Consider the following 24,187-nt stretch of genomic DNA (forward strand, 5'->3'; position numbering starts at 1 on the left):
CTCGGAGCACAGGAGTAATTACTGCTGACATTTCAGGGGGATATATTGCTATTTGGCAGGAATCACTGGTGATGAAACCACCTGAAGTTTTTCAACGATGCGGCATTATTAAAGTGATGGTAGCAATGTTACTGAGCCTCTTTCTCATCCAAATATATCTTCTTCCCCTGCCTCAGACAATGTTTTATTGAAGTGGAATTAAATGTCTTCTTCATAACATTCTTTATAGAGCTGAATATTTTCGGAGCTAGAAGTTTTCATTAGTAGAAAGCCGGGCAGCTTCAGCTGTGCTTGTTTATCTGATAGCGACAGAGCCTCTTTATGAACATCAGTAGCTACAGAAACACAAGATGGAAGCGCACCACAGTTTGCATGAATGTTAGTTTACATCTGCGATCGCTATAGGACAATATAAAAAGATTACACAAAAGATCGCCTGTTCAATTAAGGGCATAACAAACCCAATTGACCCGGACAACATAAGATTAGGATTATAACCTTTCAACAGGTGTTATTAAAGAGGACAATATTAAGGAACAAGACGTTATTGTGAAAAGGAACCGATTTTGACCAATGAACTTCAGGGTGATGACAGGCCATGAATATGAATTTGGTCAAAAAAACTATTAAACGCTAATACATTGAGAGGAGAAATGTGATGGCAAACTTCGCCCACGTGCAGAAGAGATTCATCTCATCCCTCCCTGTGAGGAGGACAGCCGGTCCATCACTGGTATCCGTCTCCCACCTGCTGGACATAACAAGTAACACATCAGCAACCACACAGGAAAGAAAACACCATGAACTGTCACAGCAATACGAATAATTACACCAGATGTGCAAATATGCAACAGAAAGAAAAACAGTAAGCACGATGATCAGACCAATAATTGCTTTCAATCTGCAATTCTTCCTTTTACACAATCTGAATTGATTAGCGTTAAAACTCAGCCTTGTTTAATTGAATGTTTCCAGAGGCCTTGCAGCTTACTATGGATAATGTCCCAAGAAAACCTTGACTTGACAAGTAATTTAATTGAAGATATTTCACGGACGTGTTAATACAACTTTATTCCCATTTATTGCATAAATGTGTTTCGTGAAAATGCATGATGTGTTGCGATGCAGCGTGAACCCAATCAGATGGTACGTCAACAAGGCGACATTTTACTATAAAAGGAGTGGAATTTAATAACATTTCACCTGACTTTGGAACAGTTTTTGAAAGTTTATTATCTGAGCAGATGCATCAGTCCCATCACGAACCAGCAGGTGGCATCAGCCATACGTCTCAGATGACCAAAGGCAGCGAGAAGAGGCCCATGACTGAAGCAGCTGACCTTTTTCTGTCTGGACTGTACTTTAGCAGTCTGAGTGACTATGAGTAACATTTAGCCACTTTGTCCAGGAGGCTTTAGTAAGCCACGTGAATCACAGTCTGCCGAAACACAAGCATCACAACTGACGTCCTGCAGGCGACTTCTTCCCGTCCATGTGTGGGTTTTTCTTTTCTTCTTCTTCTCTTCTTCTCCACATGACCGATGTCGGAAACGTCCCTTGATGACCCACCGCCTGCTCATTTCCGAAAGCTTTCTGAGATCCACCGAGCGGCGGCCCGGCCCCTCCCCTACCCGACCCCCCCCCCCCCCCCCCCCCCTTACGTCTCCTCCGCGCTACGGTTACGCTCCCCTCGGCTCCACTCCGAGGAGGAACCCGGTGCCCCCGGCTGATCGGTTCCAGTTACGCCAAGATGGATGTCCGCAGATGGCTCCGCTAGCGCCCGCGAGTCGCCGCAACCGCCCGTGGGTCTCTAACGGCGTTTTCGTCGGGACGGAAGTGTTTTCCTGCCGCCTTGCCGTCGTTTTTCGGGGGGGGGGGGATCTACTCGGGAGTAGCTGAGCTCCAGGGTTCGGGTTGCGGCAGCCATGAGCTCCGGGGAAGGAGCGGAGGAGACGACGAAGGACGCTGGCGACATAGCGGCGTTATTCAAGACCGGTAAGCCGAGTGATGAGCCGGGGGAGGTCGGACCGGGCACCGCGGAGAGCAGCTACGCGAGGGACATTGTTCCCGAATGTGTTGACTGTTATTTGGAGGGGGGGGGCTCACAGTTAATGATAGGGACGTCTCGAGCCCACGGATGCCATAGCTGTTGTTATAAACAACGTGTTCAACGTGTACAGATGCCAAATACAGTCACTGACATCTGCATAAGTGGTTTATTGAGTTCATGTCAAGTAAATGGTCGGATAGCCCGACCGGACTGTGTAGCCAGGCAACGTTAGCTTAGTCGCTATTAGTCCGAGTTCCATCTTCGGACACTCGGCTATATTCGTCGCAACTTTGTTCGCTTTGCTTTACTTTTCTCCAAAACACGTTTCTCTTTTTAGCGAAACACGCAAACACCTCGCCTTGTTGCCCTGCTGGTGTGGGGTGTAACTTTGACCCAGAAAGGAAAGCATGGCAGATGTGTGTGTGTGTCGGTGCACGTAAAGCCCGACAGGTTTGGAATCAGCGCAACTGATTTAGAAAAATGGAGAACTAAGATTGTATGGATGATTTACTATTGTCTAAATCCAGGGGAGAGACTGTGCTTTACTTTGATCGAAAGAAGAAGCAGGTCGCGGTTTGTCCGGTAATGAACTGGCGTTTCAACAACTACTCCCAACGTTAGCTTTGAGTGTTAGCCTGCTAGCTAGTGAATCCTGAATTGGATTTGGTGAATCCTGTCTGCTTGGTTAGCTGACAAATGCTAGCTGGTTTAGCATCGCTAGCCTGCCAGTCAGTTGACCGAGCTCGCGTCTGTCCAAACGGCTTATTTGCGCGTGAAGTACAAACACAGACAACGTCCTAAATTCACTATTCCGTCAACGTATTTGTTTTGCTTCGCGATCTGTGCTGTCAAAAATAGCGCGACCGTGGACGCTATGTAAACAATACATGGCGTGGCACACATAGCCTGGGTGTGCACTGTGCAGGCTAAGCTAGCCGTGCAACACCGCTATCAAGGCCAAAAGGCTGCCTTTTACCAATAGCCCGGTTTGCTGTTTGAGATTACCCCGCCGAATGAGATTGCACACTGATTCACGCGTGGAATGTTGCTTTTGGACACCATTACACGTCGCACGCTCGCGCGCACAGACTGCTAACATTAGCCAAGTAGGCTAATTAACCAGTATGGACTGTGGACTTGAAGTCCTGACACAGGCCTGCAGACATTTCCAGGGCTGCAACAATGGCTCATAAAATGTGAATTCCAGGGGTCCTAGCAGAGATTCAAGGGGTCTTAGAAATCAATGGCGTTTTTATTTATTTCAACCAGCTGTCTGTGCACAGTGAACACATATGTACGGATGTCATATTTACTATTCGTTTCTTTGCCCCTATTCAGTGTAACGGTTGATACCGCCCTGAGCAAAGATTGATAATATATATTCTAATGTGTTTCCTGGGATACAGTTGAATGTAACGTGGATGCATGGGGTGAATGAGCTCATGGATGAATGTGCCAGATAACCCTCTAGCCATGTTCACTCACTGCAAGTAGTAAATTAGATCAAGCGCCTGATGTCATTTCTGCCAGTGTCATCCTCGCACGCCCATCTAGCTTACTGATTGTATCTATTATATAAAGTATTGTATGTGAACAGCGGTAGTTGTTCCCTACCAGTGAAGCACCCGTAAGCGATTCTTAAATAGGAACTTGTGGCATGGTGGATGAAATGACGGACGGATAATGGTGATGCACTGCGTGTACTGTTCATCTGCCAAATCACTGTCTTGTCTTACGCGCTGTCATGTGGTCGAAGGGATGTTTTGTACAGTTTGAGGGGTGTAAACAAGGGGGGGTGGGGGGTAGCAGAGTATTGACATCCAGCCTCTGGCTCCTGCGGTTTTATGTTAAGCAAGATAATAAGCCCAAGAGGGATGTTCAGTATTTATATTGAGCCGATTCGCTGGCCTCCTTTTTAGGGAGAAAGGCATCCTGTAACTCACTTACAACCACACTTTGTATGTTTTGTTGACGAAGAACAGCTGCAGCTTTTTTAAAATCAAATCTGTTGCTAATTAGATGTAATTAAAATGTTAGATAGGCTGTGCTTATTTTAACCACAAGGCCATCTGCAGAAGTCATGGATTGCAGTTTTAGAATAGCTAATTATTTACGAACACTACTCTAACATCTCTGTTGCTAGTTTAAGAGAATGAGTGACATAAGTAATGATTTGTCATTTCACATATATTTCTCTTGCAGTAGTGGGGCTACTGCTGCAAACAAATCTTTGTCTGTTTTTAACAAAAGCACTTGAAGGATCATGAATGAACATTTCATGCTACTATCTGCCGCTGGCAAAAAAAATCATATGAATGTTTTAACTATTTGTTAAATAAGCACCAGGCCGAAACACACCTGTGCGTGAAGCATCCTCTCGATCGCCATAGCGATGGGCGGAGATGGATGTCCTGCCTCAATGCACCCAAAGCACAACAATCTTCTTAACCTAAACACGACACTCACCTAACCGTGTGGATCTTTTTTCAGGTGAAACTGCTAATTTGTCTGTTTGAAAGATGTAGAAATGGATTCAGTGTTGTTCTACTCCGCAGCGAGAGTCTGGCATCAGTAGTAGTATCAATAGGACAGCGATTGACCACCTGACCATCATGAGATGATGATAACCGTGCACAGATATTGACTGTAAACACGTGATCAGTGCAGCGACTTCTGTTTCAAAGCAAAAGTCAAGCCAATCTCTTCCCAAAACAGTGTGTAGCGATGTTAATGCCTGTAAACCCGTTTCTTTCCGAGCACTGTCTGGTTTGTATTTGAAAGAGTCCAAGTAAGCTGGCGCTGAATAAATGTGTGCGGTTAAAAGCTCAAACAGTTCAAAGCGGAGCATTTCTGCTGAGGTTCGTCCCAGTAGTGAACCCGTCCCGCCCCCCAAAAGGCCCGAGTGTAGAAGGTTCACTGATGGTTCTCCACAACAGGCTGGATGGAGGGCGAGAGCATCACGCCTCTCGGTTCTTCTCAGGAAACTTTCTCCTTGTAAATCTGTGAATCTTGTTTTGACATGCATAGGTTTGAGTGTCTCACCACAGGCAATGCCCCCCCTCACCCTCCCTCCCATCCCGCCCCCATCTCCTTTTCCATCCTTATGTATTTGGTCTCCTTTTCTCCCCCCCCCTGTCTGCTGTCTGTGTGTTCATCAGCCAATGTCTGTTTCATGGTTTCCTCCCTCTTTCATTCTTGTTGCATCGTGTTGGGCCTCATTGTCCTAATGCAAAATGACATCTAATAAAAAAGCGCTTCCCTCCGTCTCTCCCCCCTGTCTTCCAGACAGGAATTAATACCGAGGCCTCAGAGCTCTGAGACGGGGAGTTTCGTTGTGGCATGTTGTCAATCATCGTGTTTTTCCACACTAAACATATCTCTGACTCCAGCGGTGACTAAGAGGCTGATAAAGTGTTGATTTCCTGCAGTTATTACTTGCTGGGCACTTGTCGAAAAGAACACACTGCCAGGCCTCCATGAATGAACATTTTGAGGCTGCAGCGCGCCGTTCACAGGGTCGGTCGGTCCGTACGTTTGAATGAGCATCGGTGTGTGTGTGTGTGTGTGTGTGTGTGTGTACGTGCGTTTGTGCAAGAATGAGTAAAAAAAAATCGGAGCAGTGGGGGGGAAATCTGATCCAGAGCTTACATTTATGACTCGGGCCCATTCGCCCCGGATGAGACACACACACACACACACACTCGGGGGCTAATGGATATTGATCCAGGAGATGGAGACTGATTGAGGTCCCTCATGTAAGGTTTCCTCCAGGCTTAAAGCTGGCAAGTCAAACAGAGCAGGGGCGGAAGCCGGATGCTGTACGCCGCAGATTTCTCTCCTCTTCCCGTTGTTCCCGGGACGGAAGTAAACGACAGTGAATCATTGCACACAAACCACTGACGATTTGGGGTGTTTCTTTTTGTTCCTTTCTCGCTAACAGGTTTGTTTTTGTTTTTGGCTTGTTTACCGTGACAGGTTGTTCAGAACTTGTAATCACAGATAACCAGCTGGTTCTACATCCTGACTTTCAGCCTTTAGTAAAAACCACACCCCCAAAAACACCGGATGCATCGTTTCCCGCAGTGCAACTTGACGGCACTTGATAGCGTCATCAGTTCTTGTTTTTTGTCTGACTTGACAAATCCCTTCAGATTCAGAGAAGATCGCTGCAGCACATCTTAGTAGCCTTTAACGGTAAAACACAGTAAATCTTCTACACCCCAGAAGTTTAATGATTTTGAATATGTAGGGGAGAGGCCGTGTACGTATTGCGATGTAAATAGTCTCAAAATTCAGAGGAATTGAGGAATTAATTGCTGGAGAACCTGACAAACGAAATGACTTTGAAGTTATCGAGCAGTTCTGTTTGTGATTGGCAACATTGTCCACAATTCTCTGGACACACCCGGATATATTCAAGTGATATAGGAGGATTCATCGATCTAATACCGCAAAGTGCTATTGGCTCAGGCGTGTTCGCTATCACACAGACAACCACCATTCGATAAATCCCCATTTTTAGGCAACAGACGAGCAGAACTCGGTTGCATAAAAGGTTTCCGCGCTCAGCAATCGGTGCATCAGAACGACAAATTCTCAGAAGCGCAGGCGGAGTAATCAGGATAACTTGTTGACGCTCGGGCGTCATGTGGGGCACCGTGCGAGTGGCTCTGTGACACGCAGCCGCTGAATTTCCTCTCACATTTGCTCACACGAGCACTTTCTCTGATTTGCCGTTCCCACCGTCTCCTCCACCTCGTCTTCTCGCTGTCTTTGTATTGTTACGGCCACAGCGTACTACATTTACACCCACAGTGAGCCACATTTGTACGCACGCACGCATGCACGCGCGCGCTCGGCTGCAGAATATCGGGTACCCCACACACACCTCTGAGCAACTGCACTTTTGTGCAGTAGAGAGGAGTGAGTATAATAGATGGAAGCCAGGCGATGATGGTTATGAGGTTTTTAGCCTTTTATATAGCCAGGCAACTTCAATCAAGGGCAAAGGGATGTCTGGGTAAAGAGCTTTTTGAAAAAGGAGCTGGAGATTAAACTAAAGCACGAGGATGAAAAACACTACCAGAGCTGTCCCCTTTATTGTGGCATCAAAAACGTGTTTCAGTTAGAAAGGCATTCGTCAACCAAAGCACAAACACATGGTGAGAAGATGCAGCAGTGCAGCCTCATCCACTTTCACAACTCCGTTCTGTCATACCAGCAGAAATACGCTGAAATCATTGGCAGGTTGGTGAGGGATAAATAATTCAAATTGCTCTCATTTCCCCCGAGTAGTTGTGTCAACGCATAATCTTTCTCATCCGTAGTAACAGGTGCAGTTGCATTAATTTTTAAAGGCAGATTACAGCAAGCCGAGTTAACCCGCCCCCCCCCCCAAATCCCCTGAGGTCAGTGTGAGTGGGAGGATTGTGTTTCTTTTCTTGTTTGAATTATCATCTGTTGAAGGCCGCGGCAGTGCGATCAAAGTTGTTTTTAATCATTAGCATTCGGACAGAGTCGCCGGCCTCTCGGTCCAATGACAAGAACGACGCGGCAGATCAGGGTCAGTGCACGAAGCCCGTGGGACGGGCTTGATTCAAAATGACAGAAAGTGCCCATTCGTAAAGCCCGGCGCTGTTACTGGAACCTGTCCTGCTTTCAGACTCCACCGACGCCGCGAGCCATTCTCCGACTCAGGTGCCGCCTCATTTCCCTTTCCTCTTTCGATAACACACCCAGCAGCTGAGTGGCATCGTGGACATTCGTTTCTGACCACCGCCCGAGGTCCCGTTCGCTCCTCGTGCCCGTGCTTCTGGTGTCTGTGGCCCCCGAGGTAGCTCTTTAGCTGCTAACTACTCCACTATGTTCCCCAGCTGGCCGCGAGCTTTCGTCTGTTGGCGTTTAGCAGGAAACGTACGGAAAACCACTGCCGTGCGAAAAACAACAACGCCGCGAGAGAAACACTGAGCTAAACATCGAGCTTAAAGACGCTTAAATGCTCCGTGGAGATGAGGAGATCGTTGCGGATTCAACACTACCTGTAATCCCGCTCAAATACAGCCACTCCCGCTCCTTTGTAGTATGAAGATACCGATGAAGACACTTTCAAATGCTACGCTATGCAGGACTTTTCTCGGAAAAAATATTTTGTTAGACAATTTCTGTGGTAAACTTGATGCTGAGGGCGGCACGCTGCTTTATTCAGGTCAAGGCCTTTGTTGCTGATCTGCGTATCATCTCACAGGCCCGTGAGGACCGGTCAGCCGGGTCAGGTTCACTTTGCCGTTACACTGTAGTCGTGTGTCCAATGTTTGGACTTGCCTGCATGCTCATGATAAAGTGTCCTGAAACACACCGGAGATTACGGTTTCAACCCATCAAACGGCGATTAAAAATATATTACAACGTCTTAAAATGTACACACCTGGAACGCAGACCAGGACGCATCACGCACGCCTACAACGCTTATTTTATATGGACTTTCATTAAGCTGGTTGGTAGATTTTGGTACCTTTCTGCTCAGAGCTTGTCTAGCTGTTTGCTTCCTGTCTTTTGGGTAATCTACTCTGGCCATCTCTTGACACCATCGCAACTCTTAAAGTTAATCAGCAATCTAAACACAATAAGAACGGTGGGAGCCCCTTTGTCCCACGACAAGGCGACGTGTAAATTATTAGTGTAACTTATAAATACACACGCTGCATTTTACATCTTGCTTTCGCGTCCATCAAACAAGTCTGGGTTGCTAGTCGGTCACCACGGTAACCCAAGGGCGAACCTTTTTTTTTAAACCAAAACCCTTTGAGGTGAAATGAAAGCTCTTTTTGTTTTTATTCACTTATTCCAAACTCTCAAACAAGAGGGTGGGATAGTTGTGGAATGAAATTGTGTGTTTTGTCTGCGTCTCTTCAGATTTAATTTATTGCATGTGCACTTCAGCATGCGTCACAAAGCGTCGCCAGCCTTTAGTCCTGGGATCCAATTCTGACCCCAGCGTTTCTCACCAAAGACAAAATCCAGATGTTAGAGCGTGTTAGTGGATGTTGGGTTTTTTTTCCAGTGCTGAAAGGGAGGCTTTGGGGGGGCTCAACGAGCAGGTCAGGTCAACAAAGGCCTGCGCTATCAGTGAGGCTTTACCGCTCACACAAACAGACAGACACACACGATACGGACGAGATAAGACCAAAGGTCAGCTGATGGGCGTGAATGGGGTCTCTCCGTGGTGCGTAGCCCGAGGCCGGATGACGCGCTGCATATAAAGATGCATTAAAAACACCGTTTATCCGCATCGGGAAGACTTGCGAGTCAAGGAATGTATTTCGTAGGTTATTGAAAATTATATACTACATTAATCTTAGGCTGTTGGCAATGAAAAACATGATACTATACACACATGCACACACATACACACACACGCACGCACCTCTTGCCTCTGTGCATTTATAAAAAGGAGCTTGTCCCACTTTTCCCTCTCGTCGCCGTGCTCTCGCTCGCTAATTTCTCTGCCGTGATAACTAATTGCCGTGAGCTCTGGGACTTTTCTTCCCCTGCTTCTTACCTCCGTCTCCCCCTGAAACAAGCTGGGACGAGAGGGGGGGGAGGAGTCGAGGGGGAGGCGAAGAGGAACGCGGGGAAGAAGACGGAGGTGGGCTGCAAGTGGCCGTGAAATCCCACGACGCAGATAACCATTTTCTTTACGCATTCTTGTTCGAGGCGCATAAACAATAAGCCCCGGATCGAGTGAATGATTTTATTGTCCTGTAAAGAAGTCTATTTAGTGCAGGTGGTGGAGAGAAACTCAAAGGCAGAGGGAGTGAGGGAGACCTTGTAAAGATGATAAAAAGAGGAGAGGTGTAGAGACGTGTGCAGAGCTGTGGGAACAGTTTCTCCCGGCCAATAAAACCACTCGGTGCAATAATTGCATCAGCTTGCAATTGATTAGGATCAGTGTGAACGATTTCTGCAAGACTGCACTGTGCTCCTATTTTGAGAGGAGAGCGTGACAGAGAGAGAGAGAGAGAGAGAGCGGGAACCAAACTAGGACGAGTCCTGAAAGACCATTGTGCTCCTTTTTCTTTGTGTCTCCGGTGCATTCAAAACTGCCGTCTCACCGCTGCCCTTCTCATCACGCTCACTTCTTCTTTCGCCGCCTTCCTTCTCGCGCGCCGTCCCTCCCGCCGAGCGCCGGTAAACCAGAGAAGTGGATCCGATGCAAACGGGGGGGGCGTTTGTGTGTCCGTGGAGGTCCTTCAGAGCTTTTAAAGCTCTAAATCCTGATCGGCAGGGCAGCGCTTTGTCATCACTGCTGCACAATCCGACAGGGACACTCCTCTGCACCGGGGATCCCGCGCGAGCGCAACATAACACACCATTTCATATATTTAGTGTTGCTCAATGATTTATGGTGCGTTACCTAACACAGCCAGCTGTGCATTTCCTGCTAAACGTACTGTGGCGCGCACACAGTGATGTGTTTGATTTCATCGTCGCTAGTTGACGTTAATGAATCCCGTCAGGGTTGCGCGTGCAGGTGCACGGGGAAGCTGGTTTTCAGGTTAAAGTTGATCATGACGGACTGAATGTACCCAGCAGACACGGATCCTGTACTCAACGTGGATTGGTCACGTCTGTCAGATACCAGATCAGCTTCAAATATGTGCACAGTCCAGACAAATATCTTGAAAACCACAAACGTCCATAAAGTAACCGGGAAGCAAAATGCTGCGTTCTGCACACATATTTGCTCATGCACGGTGGAAATTCAACAATAAAAGTTCTCATTGAAATGGCTTAGCATATGCATTGTATACAATGGTAAATAGCAAGATATTGTGCTCTTACTCTAAATGGTTCTTTTTGAAAAACTGTCAACCGTCTTTCTTAACCTGCAATACATAAAGTTCCACAATCTTTTAGATACAGTCGCAGCTAAACAATAAGCTAAGCGGTTTAGCTTTCATTAATTAGACTACTTAGTATCTCAGAAGATTTATGTTCAGCTGGTAATTCCTCCCTTACTTACTTTTACGGGTTTTATGGCATTTGAGACAGCGAGAGTTGAGACCGCCTACACAAGATCACACTTTTGATCTTTTTGTTCTCTCTGCCGAGATGTGTCGCGCAAAGACACGCACACCAGCAGAGAGAGGCCTCACTCGGAGCAGTTTACTCCAAACCGTCTCACACAAGCACCCGTGAACCTCGGTACACTCGCCCATCCCACCTTCTTCAGGGGTTGTGAAAATAGGGTCACCTACTACTTTGGTGCTAAATACCCCCGTCAGTTCCACGAGTGGGCATCATACACACATCCCACAAGTCTCACTCTCACATCAGCTATCTCGCGACCTGCGGTCCGATTGCCAGGCAACCAGAACCAGATGGCCCGTCTCTGTTAAAGGTGTCCTGCGTGGCCCGGTGACATTTAAATGCTAGCCAGCCCCCCTCCAGCACTATCTACCTCTCCCAGTCGCCTTCGACCGCCGGGGACTACTCATTGTCTTTGTGCCTGTGAGCCGGACAATAGGTATGTGTAAATGAAGGGGCGGGGGTTCTTTCCTACCGTGCTCATGAGTCAACCGATGAGTGTTCCCGCCGACAGAGGGACAGAGGGGAGAGGCGGGGGCCCGCGGAGAGGGTGGTCTCGTGTTGACTCAGAGACGGCAGCGCCATGTCAGGACGAGAGGGAGCCGTGGTTTGAGGATACAGTCTGGCCGGTGTTCAGCAGAGCTGAGGGCGAGTTTACTGTGTCTTAGAGCGTTTACATGTTTTGGTGAGACGGGGTGAGGGGGGGCGGGGGGGTCTTTGGATGTTTTATGGGACTGTTGCATCTGTTAGCTTTTTCATATCCGCCGCAGCCGTTAGATGTGTGTCCGATCTGTTAACTCAGTCCAGATAGCTTGGCTGGCGTTTCAGCGCTTGGCTTAACCTACTATGGCTGTAGCTCAGTGTGTGTGTGTGTGTGTGTGTGTTGTGGGATTAACACTGCTTCAACAGGCCACATGTCGGAGGAAAAGCCTCCCTTCAAAGCTGTCCATCTGTCTTTTTATGCAAACACGCGCAACGTGCATCGTGTCCTTTTTTGACTCCTGGCTCGGCCACAGCGCCCCGTGTTTAGATTGTGATGAGACCGCCGCCCCCCGCTGCTGTGGACCACCGCTGTTAAAGTGTTGCACGCTGCGGCCGGAGTGGACATCTTTGGCATTGCAAATATGTGAAGTATGTGGGTGTTTGGTCTTTCTATTTCCTCCCCGGCTCCTTCGTCCCATTCATGCCCTGTTACGTTGTCTCAGGTTCACCGCTGTGGAGGAAAATCCCTCAGACTTTAGTGCTTCCCTCTGAACACAGGACCCTGCAGCGACGTTGCTAACAGGTTTGTGTACAGTGTAGTTATATATGTTAGGTGCTGCTTTATGTTGCACCGACTAAATATCCCTAAAACAAAGCGGGTGATTACTGTCTATCACTCAAGTGGCCACTAAGGAACGGAAGACGTCACAGAAAGAAGTATTTTATCGTAAAGACTGATTTAGCTGGGAAAATGAAACCACAGATTTGTTAATGTGATGGAAGGATATTGCTGACTTCCTCTTCCTGAAGAGCGAGGTCATAAAGGGCAAAGGTCACGGTCTGTTCATACAATCTTACCAGGCCCGGCCCACACTCTCAATACACACACACACACACACACACACACACACACACACACACCCCTCTGCTTTTGAGCAGTGCAGAACAGGTCTTAACTCGGAGCCACTGTTTAATGATCCGTCCTTTAGATTTGTAGCTGCAGCAACAACAGGTTCAGGTGATTGCAGGTAAGCCCCGCCCCTCTGCGTGTCGCCTCGGCATGAAGCTCCGCCCTAAAGACCGTGGTTTGGTTCTGCTATGCACCTTTTTTTTTCTTTTATTGGTTTTAAACCAGTTTTTCTAGCAAAACCATAGAGATTGTGTTCAGACTGGCTGGTTTCCTCTATTGTGGAATTCAGTCTAAGTATTAAACATCGTCTTAAAATAGGATTAAGTTGTCCATTGAAGTAAAATTAACCCAAATTGAATGGATTTAGCGCTATTTATTTTTATCTAATGTGACAAGAACATGGCATAAGTTGGATAACTGAAAACTAAGACCTAACGTTGCTGAAACTACATAATAATTATTTAATTTCATTGCAACTCGTGGAAGAATTACTGGCAAATGATCGTGGTTCAGCGTTAATGGTGGAGGACTTTAACACCGCGGATGAAATCTCTCTGAAAAGTGAGCGGGGACACTTGATTTGACTTACTGGCATGTGGACGATGCTAAATTGGTCACAACTGAGGCTCTGTGTTAGCGCCTGGAATCTAGCATTTCACTTTGACCGTGTGTGTGTGTGTCGACGTGTGCCTCCTTGCTTGAGCGCACTGAGGTGTGTGACGGGATATTTTGTGTGCAGAGGAAGGAAACGGCCAAAACCTGTTTTTGAGTCAGTTTCCCCAAAGGAAGCACGTAATCACTAGATCAGAACGAATTTCAATCGCACCCCACGCGTACCGTTAAGCATTCTCCGCGTACTTCAGGTCTCCGTATTGTTAAATACGAGTCGTTGTTCAGTACGGACCCCCATCTTCTCGCCGTCTGTGAGGCTAAAGGGGGAGGAGTCCAGCCTGAGTCAGAACGCCGTGTCACTGAGTCAGCCAGCTGAGCAGCGCTTACGTGTCGGGTAAGGCTTGACCCCGAGCGCGTCACACCAGTGGCCGGATCAATGGGCCGACTGTTGGCGTCGGCCCGAGATGCCAGCGGCCCTCGTGGTCACGGGACGTCTGGTCGACAGGAGGATGAGCGGTCCAGTGTTGGTAGGACGTGGAACAGATTGGTGCTCGGTTGGTGTAATAATCGTAGGTGGAGACGGGCGGCAGATCACGCCAGTGGAATTGAGCATGCTCCTATTTATGAAAAATAACAAGTGTTTGTCATACATACGTTCTTGGTTTACTTAACAAGTCTCCATTGACCTTTTATATAATGCAGAACAAACCCATGAGGGTTCTCTTTGTCCTCCAACGCTTCCCTTTTTAGCTGTAAAGCAATTCAGCGGATTTTTTTTAAAAACCGCACTGACAGCAATGTCAACAGTGTGTGATTGTTTGTGTTTTGGAGTGAAACGCTACACAACCAGTGATGGGATGGATTGCCAAGACATTTGGTACAGACATGTATGTCCCCCTCAGGAGGAACAATAAGAACTTTGATGATTGCTGGACTTTTTATCTCATACAATCGGCACACCGGAATTTGTTTTCTTCAAAATGAGCAAATTTGCAATTATAATACTCGCTTAGCCAATGAATGGTATTCCCATCAGCCTTGGTTCTACGTTTAGCTTGTGGAGGTCATGCATGTTTTGGCATTTTAACAACAAAGTTGTACAAATTCAGCCGTTATAAATATGCAGTTTTGTTCAAAAGTTGTGTAACGGAAATCCAGGAAAATGTTCTTGTTGAGTGACAAAAATATGCGCGGCGATTCTGAAGAGCATAAACACACCTCACCGGCTATGAACACGAAACCGTCACACTGATCATCACATCAAAACATGTTCTTGTCAAAATATTTCAGGCCCAACAATGCGTTTTCTCTCACCTGCATTACCCAAAACCAAAATAGTCCACGCGATGAACCCACGTGGCTGCTTCACAACAACGTGTTAGCATGCGGATGTTAGCATTTAGCTTGTGCAGCCACACTGAGCTGAGTGGCTGTGGACTCTCAGCCATGTTTTCTCGTCACGCCGTTTTGGCTCTGTGACCATTTTGGGAGTTTGGATGCGATGTGTCAGTAAAGAAGTGTTACGAGTGATTTAGATGTGAAATTTTTTTTTTTTTGAGTCGATCGGCAAAGTTAGGGGACTGTTTTAAGAACCTTGCCATTGTTGGTTTGTTGTGTATTCTTTTCAATCCGCCTTTCCGTATTTGTTTTGGGGTTAAATCTGCTCTACTTCTATGTTGGTAATGAAACCCCTTTTTGTGTGTGTGTGTGTGTGTCCTACAGATGGCTCCCTCCCTAAAGAGCCCAAAGGAGACGTATCGAGCCAGATTGCAGGTAAAATCAACATGCACAAGTCCAAAAACACAACACACCCACTGCTCCAACACTTCACAGCTGATATTTCATCCTCATCTTGTCAGTTTTCGTGTGCGTGGTGGAAATATGAAGACACACACACAGACACACACAAGATTAATATTTCAGTGTTCCAGTGACAAAGACTTGTCATTGTCACAGTCGTTTCTCACATCGCCCTGACTCCCCCTACCCTCTCCGTCTCCATCCCCCCCCTCTCCTCCCTCACATACCAGGTTTCCCGGCCTGTGATTGGCTGCCGGTGTCTAGCACCTCTGTCACTAGGTCTCTCCAGCAGGCTCCCCAGGAGGAGTTGAGATGGACGATGTCTTTATGTGTTTTTCGGCCCTGTGACTTATTATTTGGTTATTTAAGACCTCCAGTTGCTTCTGCTGTCTCCCCATTACTGATTATTCCTTTGTAATATAATTGACCTTTCTTTCCTCGGGCGCACTCGTTCTCCCCGTTGTGTTCACTTATGTAGTATTGACGGTCAAAAAGGTTCTTATGGCGGTTCGTTCCCGCCTATAAGATCATATCTGCTTCTTAATATATTGTATGCCTCTGATGTGACATTTTGAGGAGACACACGGCCACTTTCATGTCTAAGATTATTCCTCTCCTGTGCGTCAGTGGGAAGTTTTAATATTTTACCGACTTTCTCATTTCAAAAGGAGCACTGCAATTTATCGACTCTCAGTCGCTGAGAAAGGCCGAGTGTCGGCCTTTCAAAATGAAACCCTCAAACCCGAGAAACAAAGGAGGCCAGTGAGTTGGCGGGTTGCCCCGGGGCCCGGGGGCTCTTGGATCCGTTGCTCCTGTCTGCGCAACACTGTCAGGGCGCCATTCTCCTTAAGCTCCCCGGTGCTTCCCAATGATCACTTCCTGGTTTAGGAAGGGGGAGTAACCATCTGTCCATCTGTTGGCCTCCTCAGCCACTGGTCTGACTGGGCGACTGACCAAGTGGGTTCCAAGAGGAGGGGGTTGGGGGGGGGGGGAGCAGTGCTGTTACGTAATAATGCTAATGCCCTTGGACCTTGACAGATGTGCCGGAGGGGGTTCTTTGCAAGGAGGACCTGTGCATTTCCTCTCTGTCTGTGTCCCTGGTGGTTTGGTCCAAATGTAGAACTCTCCATTGAATTGAATTTGTGGGAATCTTCGGTAATCAATTTCATTCTACAAGCTGAAATTTCATTTCGCAGTAGCCTCCAGATGGCGTGTCCGTGCGGATCGGGAGCGCTGACGCAGGACGAGGCCTTGCTTTTGACAGTGACGCTGTGCGTTGCACTGACTCTCAGTTGGTAGCAGAAGGGAGAGTGGAAAACAAAGGAAACCGGTTTCTATCACAGTGATACGGGGTATTTATTTACTGACCTCAGTGTTGCAGAAAAGGCCTTTCCTCGGTCTCGTCACGGTTTGTCAGAATGACATCATGTGGCATTAAAAGCCCCGGACAAATCAACCCTTGGCTCCAATAACAAGCCATCTTCTCTCTCTCTCTCTCCCTGTCTCCCTGTCTTTACCCCCCCTCCCTCCCCGTCCCCCATCCGCTCCTCCCCCGCTGCGTTCGGGTCGCTCGTTTAGCCTACCCTGCTATTAGAGGTCTGGACGGGTGGAGGGAACTTACAGAGGCGGAGGTAAAGGAAAGCTGGTGCGCTCCTTCGGCCCAGGCCAGCGGTCGGATTTTGGGGACAAAACGGGTAAACTGGGGGAAGGACATGGCAACAAACACCCAGGCTGTGCTGCTGAATCGCTCACGCTTTCACTTCTGTGCTTCGAGATAATTATACCCCACTTTCATAGGACGCGTTTCAATGCAGCGCGGAATCCTTCCTTCACTCAATACGTCTTCTAAAAGAATTACCCTCCTTTGGTTCACGCTGTCTGCCGGACTGGTTCAGACCAGACGGCTGGCCGGAGGAATCATTCCGGTCGAAGAGGATTGTAGGTAAAAGGGTCAAATATGGCAGACTGACTTACTGACGTGCCTGCAGAGAGCTTGAGCGTCTCATCGTGCAGTGACTCGGCACCAATGGCGGCCAGAAACGGGTACATATTGCTCAGTCCTCCGATAACAAGGGGCCGTAACAAGGTGTTCTTCTTTTCTGACTGCTCACCAACTTGTTGTGTGTCACGGCCAGCTGTGTGCACAGTAGGTGCATTGTAGCACAGCTGTGTCTGATCCCAACAGCCAATCGCGTTAGCCCCCCCCCTTCTTGTCCCAGCGACGGTCCACTTTTATTTGGCTGGCTTTACATTTCCATGGGTGCAGGAAAAGTCTGTCATTTTTGGAAAATGTTCTTAACATTTGCTCTCAGACAAATTTGCAGCTGGTTGTACTGCTTTTCATTGGACTTTGTAGAACGCATCCAGTTCAGCTGTTACTGACATTTTGCTAAATGCCTCCAGCTGGACAATCGTGCAGCCATGGCGGAGTCACCGTAACTTGGCTGGAGCTGCAACGAGAGCCACTCTGTGTTTAAAGGGTTTAGAACAAGGGTCTCAACGTTTCTCAGGCCGATGTCCCCCAAACTGATGGCGAGATGGAGCAGGGACCCCTTTATTCTACAGTTCTAAAGTTTGGTCCGCCATTTTTTATTTTGATATACAAAAGACCCAAGTAAACTTAGAAGCTTAACATAGTTGGATATTGAATACAAATTAATTAAATTTTTCTTCTTCTTTTAGCGCCATATCTATTTAAGACCGTTGTACTGTGTAATGTGTCATTTGGACCATTAACAGTTTCCCACAGTGACGATGCAACTAAACAAAACCAGAGTAGCATTATCTATAATATACTTCTATAATATTCATTTTTAAGCCCATCTGTGATAAGGATGTAGGTCGGAGGTCAAGGTCACGGACGCCCAAATTCCTGTCCCCTCCCTCGGCTTTAAGGAATCCCCCCCCCTCCCCATGAACCGCCCCCCACATCCTTCGCCGTGGAATTTCTGGCACGCCGCGAATGCGGGGAGTTCACAATTACGCAGAGATGCTCACGCACACACATGTGTCCGGTGTGGGTTTCTCTCAACCCGCAACAACTGGTTTTTGCAACCAAAGCGTCCAAATCAGCTGCCGCGGAGCCATCATGAGATTACGCCCCCGCGCGACGGCTCTTAAATCAGAAAGGGAAGATGCTCCGAGTGAGCCCCTTTTTTTTTTTTTTTTTGGTATGTCAGCAACATTTCCCCCCTCCCTTCGCTGACTGACCGTACCACTCGTCCCACCCGTCCCGGTCCAGACAGCTGTTGCATTCTGTCGACACACACACGCACACACACGCTCTCTCTCCAACCCCTCCCCGAGGTATTTGACGCGATCTCTCCGCGGCCGGCTTCTAGTGGTGTTGCTGAGTAAACTCCTTTTGTTGTGTGAGCCAGCCTAACGGCCAGTTGACCTCCCGGAGGCCCCGACAAGTCTCAAGCCTCTGACGTGTAGGCGGAGTGTTGACACATTCTGACACACACACATTCAGGGTGGGGGGTGGCGGTTCATCACTGCCCACCACTACACACCTCACACGGGGCCATGGACCTGGAAATATTGGAGCTGACGGCGGAATAGGAAAGCTTGATCTGGTGGATGGTGCGTTTTTGTTGTGTGGGATCGATCTTCGCCGTAGAGTAAGTTCACCCCTTTTCTCTGAGTCATGACGTCATGGATGATAATAACCCAACTCAGCTTATTGCCTATTGATTGTGCGCCAGCAGGAATATCATGAAATTTCATAATATTCTTGTGTTTCTCACGTTTTACTTTGTGCGTGTTGTGGAGGTCTGGGTAGTCAACACTTTTACGGTATTACGGTATGAATAACATCAGGATCTGATACTGTTGTGACTGATTGGCTGCACTGGAGCGACAGCGGGAAAGGAAGGACTGTGATGTGGATGCCATGTCGTGTGCAGGCCTCCCCCGCGCCGTGAGGGTTCTCCCCATCACTCCCGAGTCTCCCGCCTGATGCTAAGCGGCTTCGCAGGGGGCACAAATGCAGCGTGGGCACTTTCTAACGACTGCTCCTCCTACACATGGAGGATTACCCCGGGGGAAGCGGGTCTTTCTGAAAGAGGGGCAGATTACCGGCTCACGCGTTGGGGCGGCGGGGGGCTTTCACACGGTCTTTGCATCCACGCGGTGCGCTGGGAGGTTTTGCTCGTCTGCTGGATCGGGAATACCGCCCCTCAGGAACGTGTGGATGCAGCTGCGACAGAGGACCGGGTTTCCTTCGGACGGCAGCGGGCGGACGTGAGAATTTGTGAAAATAACCAGGCATGACGTGCTGGGCAACCAGCCACATGTGGTGGGGCGCCCACACAGGCTCCGCCCTCTTCCAGTTGACAGGTACAATGCTGCGAGTGTGTGTGGAAGTGGGAGGTGATCACTGATCCATCATGACGCCATCGCCCTCCTCTCCGTTTCACAGCGGGGTGAAAAGTTCAGCTGAAGCCGTCATATCACACGCGACTATGCAGATTGATTCAACTGACAACAAAGCAGGTGAAACTTGAACGCGTGGGACCAGCGCGCTCTATACTTAGCTTCCGTGCTACTTCTTCCCCCCGGAGCAGCACGAGCGACGTGTGTCTGAGTGGTGGAAGAGAAAACCCAGACCTCAAATCACTTCAACCCCCCTCACGTATCGGAGGAAGTAGCGTACTGTCGTGGCCGAGCCGGTTAGAGAAACACGTCATCACTCAAGTGCTGATGTTTCACTCGTGTCAATGGGCCAAACCAAAACCTGTTTCTAGAGTCGAAGCTGAAAGCAAGTTATTTGTCAGGTGACTTCCTGTAAGGATTCGGAGAGCGTCGCAGATTAAAGGTAAACCGATTTGACGCATAATGTGAGAGTGTGATTCATATTCAGGGGATATAATCAATGAAGCGTGCGATGAGAGCCAGCGATCGGGCGTAGCGAGGCGGTCAGTCACACGGGACGTAATCGTCCCCAAAGAAGAGGCCTCGCTTCGATGTTTTCACCTGCAAAACAGGAGGAAACAACCTGACGTTTGGAAGGAGGGGGGGGGGAAGGTCCTTCGGGGTTAAAGTGTGCGTCCGTGTTTTGTGCAGCAGGCTGACCGTAATCTTGTGACCGTTACATTTGACTTCACACCACGATACAAAGCTCTCAGTGTGCGCTCTTTCTCCCCGTGAACACACACACACACACACGGTTTTCTGCTTCTCATCGTGTCAACATCACATCAGGTTTCTCATTGACCTTTGACCATCCCGCCGTCTGCTGGCATCCAACTCGTACTCAATGCTCAGCAATTTGTGCACATTTCCCTCCGTGCGCAGGGCGCTTTAGAGTTAAGCGCGACGACGCGGATATTTCCCACTAATGTGTTCTGATAACACAAGGTCTCGTTAGCGGCTCCTGCTAAATGCGTTGGAGTGAAGCAGAGTAAGTGACTGTGTGTTCCTCTCCGTCCCTGCTGCAAAATACAAAGAATGCGTGATGCAATATTCAGCAGCACTGAAGCAAACATGAAGCAAGGTACGACAAAATAAAACATATGACGAGGTGCCAACATGTGGTGCAATCGGCTCTTAAGGGGAGTTTTTGTGTTTTGTGTTGGATGAATGAAATTTCAGAATATTTGAATATTCGTGGCGCCATTTTATACTGAAGGAGTCTACGGACAAAAAGCAGTTTTCAACCTCTATCGTGTTATATTTGTATAAGACCGGAACAAATTGTTAAATGATTTGTCAAGCAAAACTTATTTACTATGTGCGTCTTCTCAAATGTCCGTATTTGCTTTCTGGCCTTTTCTTCACAATTCATGGACATTGAAGTGACCAATGACATTGCAGCGAATATTTAATACCAAATAGTTTGACAGTGTGCACGAGCCTCCTCTCACGCATCATCCAGACACCGTCTCTCTCTCTCCACAGGTGCACCCTGGGAAATGCAGTTGATTGTGGTAATATTTGTTTTTGTTTCCCCCGGAAGGAAGTCGTTAGACAAACGAGACGATGATGGAGACGCGGCCTGAATCTCATCCGTCTCCTCTGGGGGTGGAAAGCATTCGGCGTGTCATTAGCGTACAGTTGTAAACACGGCGACGTGCTGAGAGACGAGTACAATTCCCTCACCACCCCACTGCCTGTTTCTGCTCTCTGATCGCCTTTATGTGGCTACACAGGAAGAAAGAAAGACGGAATGTTTTCACTGTTCTATGACCCGGTTGTCCGGCATGTTTGAACACACCAAAGAAATGAAAAGCTCATCTATCTCTGAGAGAGACGAGAGCTACGTCGTCTTTTCTTTCTCTCCTTTATATCTGAAGACGTTTTCTGCCACACACACACACACACTACTGTGCGTTTGTAACGAAATACACCCCTGAGAGGTCGTTTCATTTGAATTACTGCTAAACCTGCTAAGAAGTCCCTCGGGGAAAGAAAACGTCGGAGGAATCCCTCATTCGGGTTGGCGATGAAGAAGAGGAGGGAGTCAGAATGAGGGAAAAAGAGACACTTAAAACGTCCTTTTTAAAAACGGTAATACGACTCTTGTGGGTCCAGAGTCTCTCAGACCTGCGCTCGGTCTGAAGGACGAAATCCGGGCCACGTCCCGTCCACCCGCGTGTGCGGAAGTTGAGGTGAGAGTTTAATCACTTGGGGGAATTGTCCGTCTATACTGTTTTTGAACAGGTTTTCAATTATTGACCGTCCCCTGACTGCCTCAATTTCACTCGTGACAGAACATTAGCAGTGGTTTTGCTTTATTGCTGTGGGGGCTTTTTCTTCCTGCATTAATTCCCATGTTTAATATTCAGCTCTACCTCCGTTTATTCGAGACAAACCGGTATGTAAAACACATCAGTACTGGTGTGCAGTGCCAGAGGGTTTTATTTTTTCCAAGAAGCAGCCACAGTTATTGAAGCAACTCGAGGCTCAGACACTGTTGTGTGCTTCATCACTGAATACGTATGTGGAGGAAGACATTGATTCGTAGCAGAATGTCAAAGATCGGGAGTCTAAGAGAAGAAAAACCTGGTGAAAGTGGATGAAGTAACTAATAAGATTCCTCTGACGGCTCGTGCGCCTTTTAGTGCCATTTAATAAAATTAAAATAAAAGATCCTGACTGGTTTGTAAAGGACGCGGAGGGACATTTGGGAAGCAGAGATTTTTTGATTTCTAGCTTGAAAAGCCGCAGTCGGTAGCTGGTGCCTGTTTATGACGATGGTCAAACCTGCTTATCATGGCAATCATTTGTGGCAATTTGGATACATTTTTTAGCAGATTATTCCCTCTGATTATTGCATCATTACATTACATGTCATTTAGCTGAGGCTTTTATCCAAAGCGACTTCCAATAAGAGCATTTCAACCATAAGGATATACACTCAGAAGAGCAAGAAACAAGTGCAATTTCATCAAATAAGCCAATTTACAATTTGCTATAGATAAGTGGCGTGTGTCTTTGTAGTCTCTGTGGTCCTGATGTCAGAGAGCTCGTTCCACCAGAGACGAGTATCTGAGACCAGTTTCCATTTTATTTTTAATTTTATAAGTATTTGTGTGGAGGCAAGGAAAAGTATTTCTGACCCGCCAGTTGAAAACCGGTGTTGTGCTTTGACCCTCGTCCAAGGGACCTGAAGCCGCCGCCGGCCTTGAATGTTGCTCCGCCTCCTTCTGCTTGTGTTGATTCCACATTGTCTCTCTTTCTCTCTCTGCAGGTTTTAAGAGGTATGAAGAGATGAGAGCAATGGAGGTGCTGCCCATCCTCAAAGAAAAAGTTGCCTTTTTGTCAGGTAAGATATTGAAACATGAAGTATGGCTCCTAGTGTCCTGCGCACATATTCTCCCACTACTTCTTCCTCTAAGTCTCTCTCATGATAACGATCCGTGCCTATAAAAACTCTCCGGGTCAGACTGAGTCCCAGACACTTGACCTTTGACCTTTCTTGACACTCAGACTGCACATGATACACACACAGACATCCATTGTTTAGGCAGCATCAGCAGAACTACAGCATAGTAAACTACAGCTGTGTCTTTGCCCCCCTGTAAGGGAAGCTCAGCCATGTTTGACACACACACACACACGCTAGAGTCATGCCAGAGAAAACTCACAGGAGGCCGAGCCGGAGATACGGACTGCCAAGAACATCCAGCAGGATTATTTGTACAAAACACAAAAAACATTATCCAGCTGTGTGTGTGTGTGTGTTTTGTGTATTGTCCTTTAAATGTGTACTAGCGTGCGTGTGTGTGTTTCCTACGTGCACACTTCTCTTTGGTCCACAACGACAAGAAAAATGACTCCGATAAACACACACAAGTCGAGAGAGGGAGCGAAAGGGCGGCGTTGCCATGGAGATGACTTACTCTCAGCTACCGCATCCCGTAGTAGTCACTGGCGGGGTAATTGGCTTCGAAACGGGGGAGGGTGGGGGTGAGGGAGGGTGGGGGGGAGGGGTGAAGGAGCGGCCGCTAGTGTAAAAGCAGTGTGAACGAACTAAGCCTATTACTCCCAATCTGGCTGCTTAATAATTCGTCCGCGCTCTGCCTCGCTCCTGTGCGCCCGTTCGCCACGTGAGCGCTTGGTTTTCTCCTCTGAGCAGACGGGGTCGAGCCTGCAGGCGGGCGGCGACCCGACTGAAGCCAGTCATCTGCGGGCCGAGCGCAGTCAGCCCGTGTTTACGTGTTTCCACGCGAGCGGCTCTCTGCTCAGGAACGAGAAGCAAAACACAATTATTAGTGTGCCAGACGAGTTCATAATTATGTCTCATGACTCCGTACCTTAAACAGCAAGTGTTACCAAAACCACCAGGTACTGTTACAAAATAAATGAAAATGTAGGATCCAGGCCGGGAGAATGTCAAAGGCGGTTTCTACTTTATACGCTGCATTCAATACAGAAACCAGGCATTCAGCTCCCTGGGTGGGATTAAAACAACATTTTCAACAAAATGTTTCTCCTGAGGATCAAGCCCAGTCTAGTGAGATTTTTCTTAGTTTTTGCACAAATATACTTTCTTTATTTTTTAGAATTTTTTTTATTGACTT

The 24,187-nt window shown here is 47.8% G+C and overlaps 1 protein-coding gene across 2 annotated transcripts in view; it reads left to right on the plus strand.

Moving 5' to 3' along the window:
- Positions 1-1,619: 1,619 nt before the first annotated feature.
- LOC120826246 (triple functional domain protein-like) overlaps positions 1,620-24,187 on the plus strand; it is a 55,705-nt gene continuing 33,137 nt past the window's right edge. For both annotated transcript variants that reach the window (XR_013450877.1, XM_078080929.1), the window contains exons 1-3: positions 1,620-1,995; positions 15,084-15,134; positions 22,855-22,929. Coding sequence is in view for 1 of the 2 variants with exons in the window: in XM_078080929.1 (XP_077937055.1) it covers positions 1,926-1,995; positions 15,084-15,134; positions 22,855-22,929 (196 nt within the window). In the remaining variant the exon portion in view is untranslated. The remainder of the gene's footprint in view (positions 1,996-15,083; positions 15,135-22,854; positions 22,930-24,187) is intronic.

This window comes from Gasterosteus aculeatus, chromosome 10 (genome assembly GCF_964276395.1).
Source record: "Gasterosteus aculeatus chromosome 10, fGasAcu3.hap1.1, whole genome shotgun sequence".
Lineage (NCBI taxonomy): Eukaryota > Metazoa > Chordata > Actinopteri > Perciformes > Gasterosteidae > Gasterosteus > Gasterosteus aculeatus.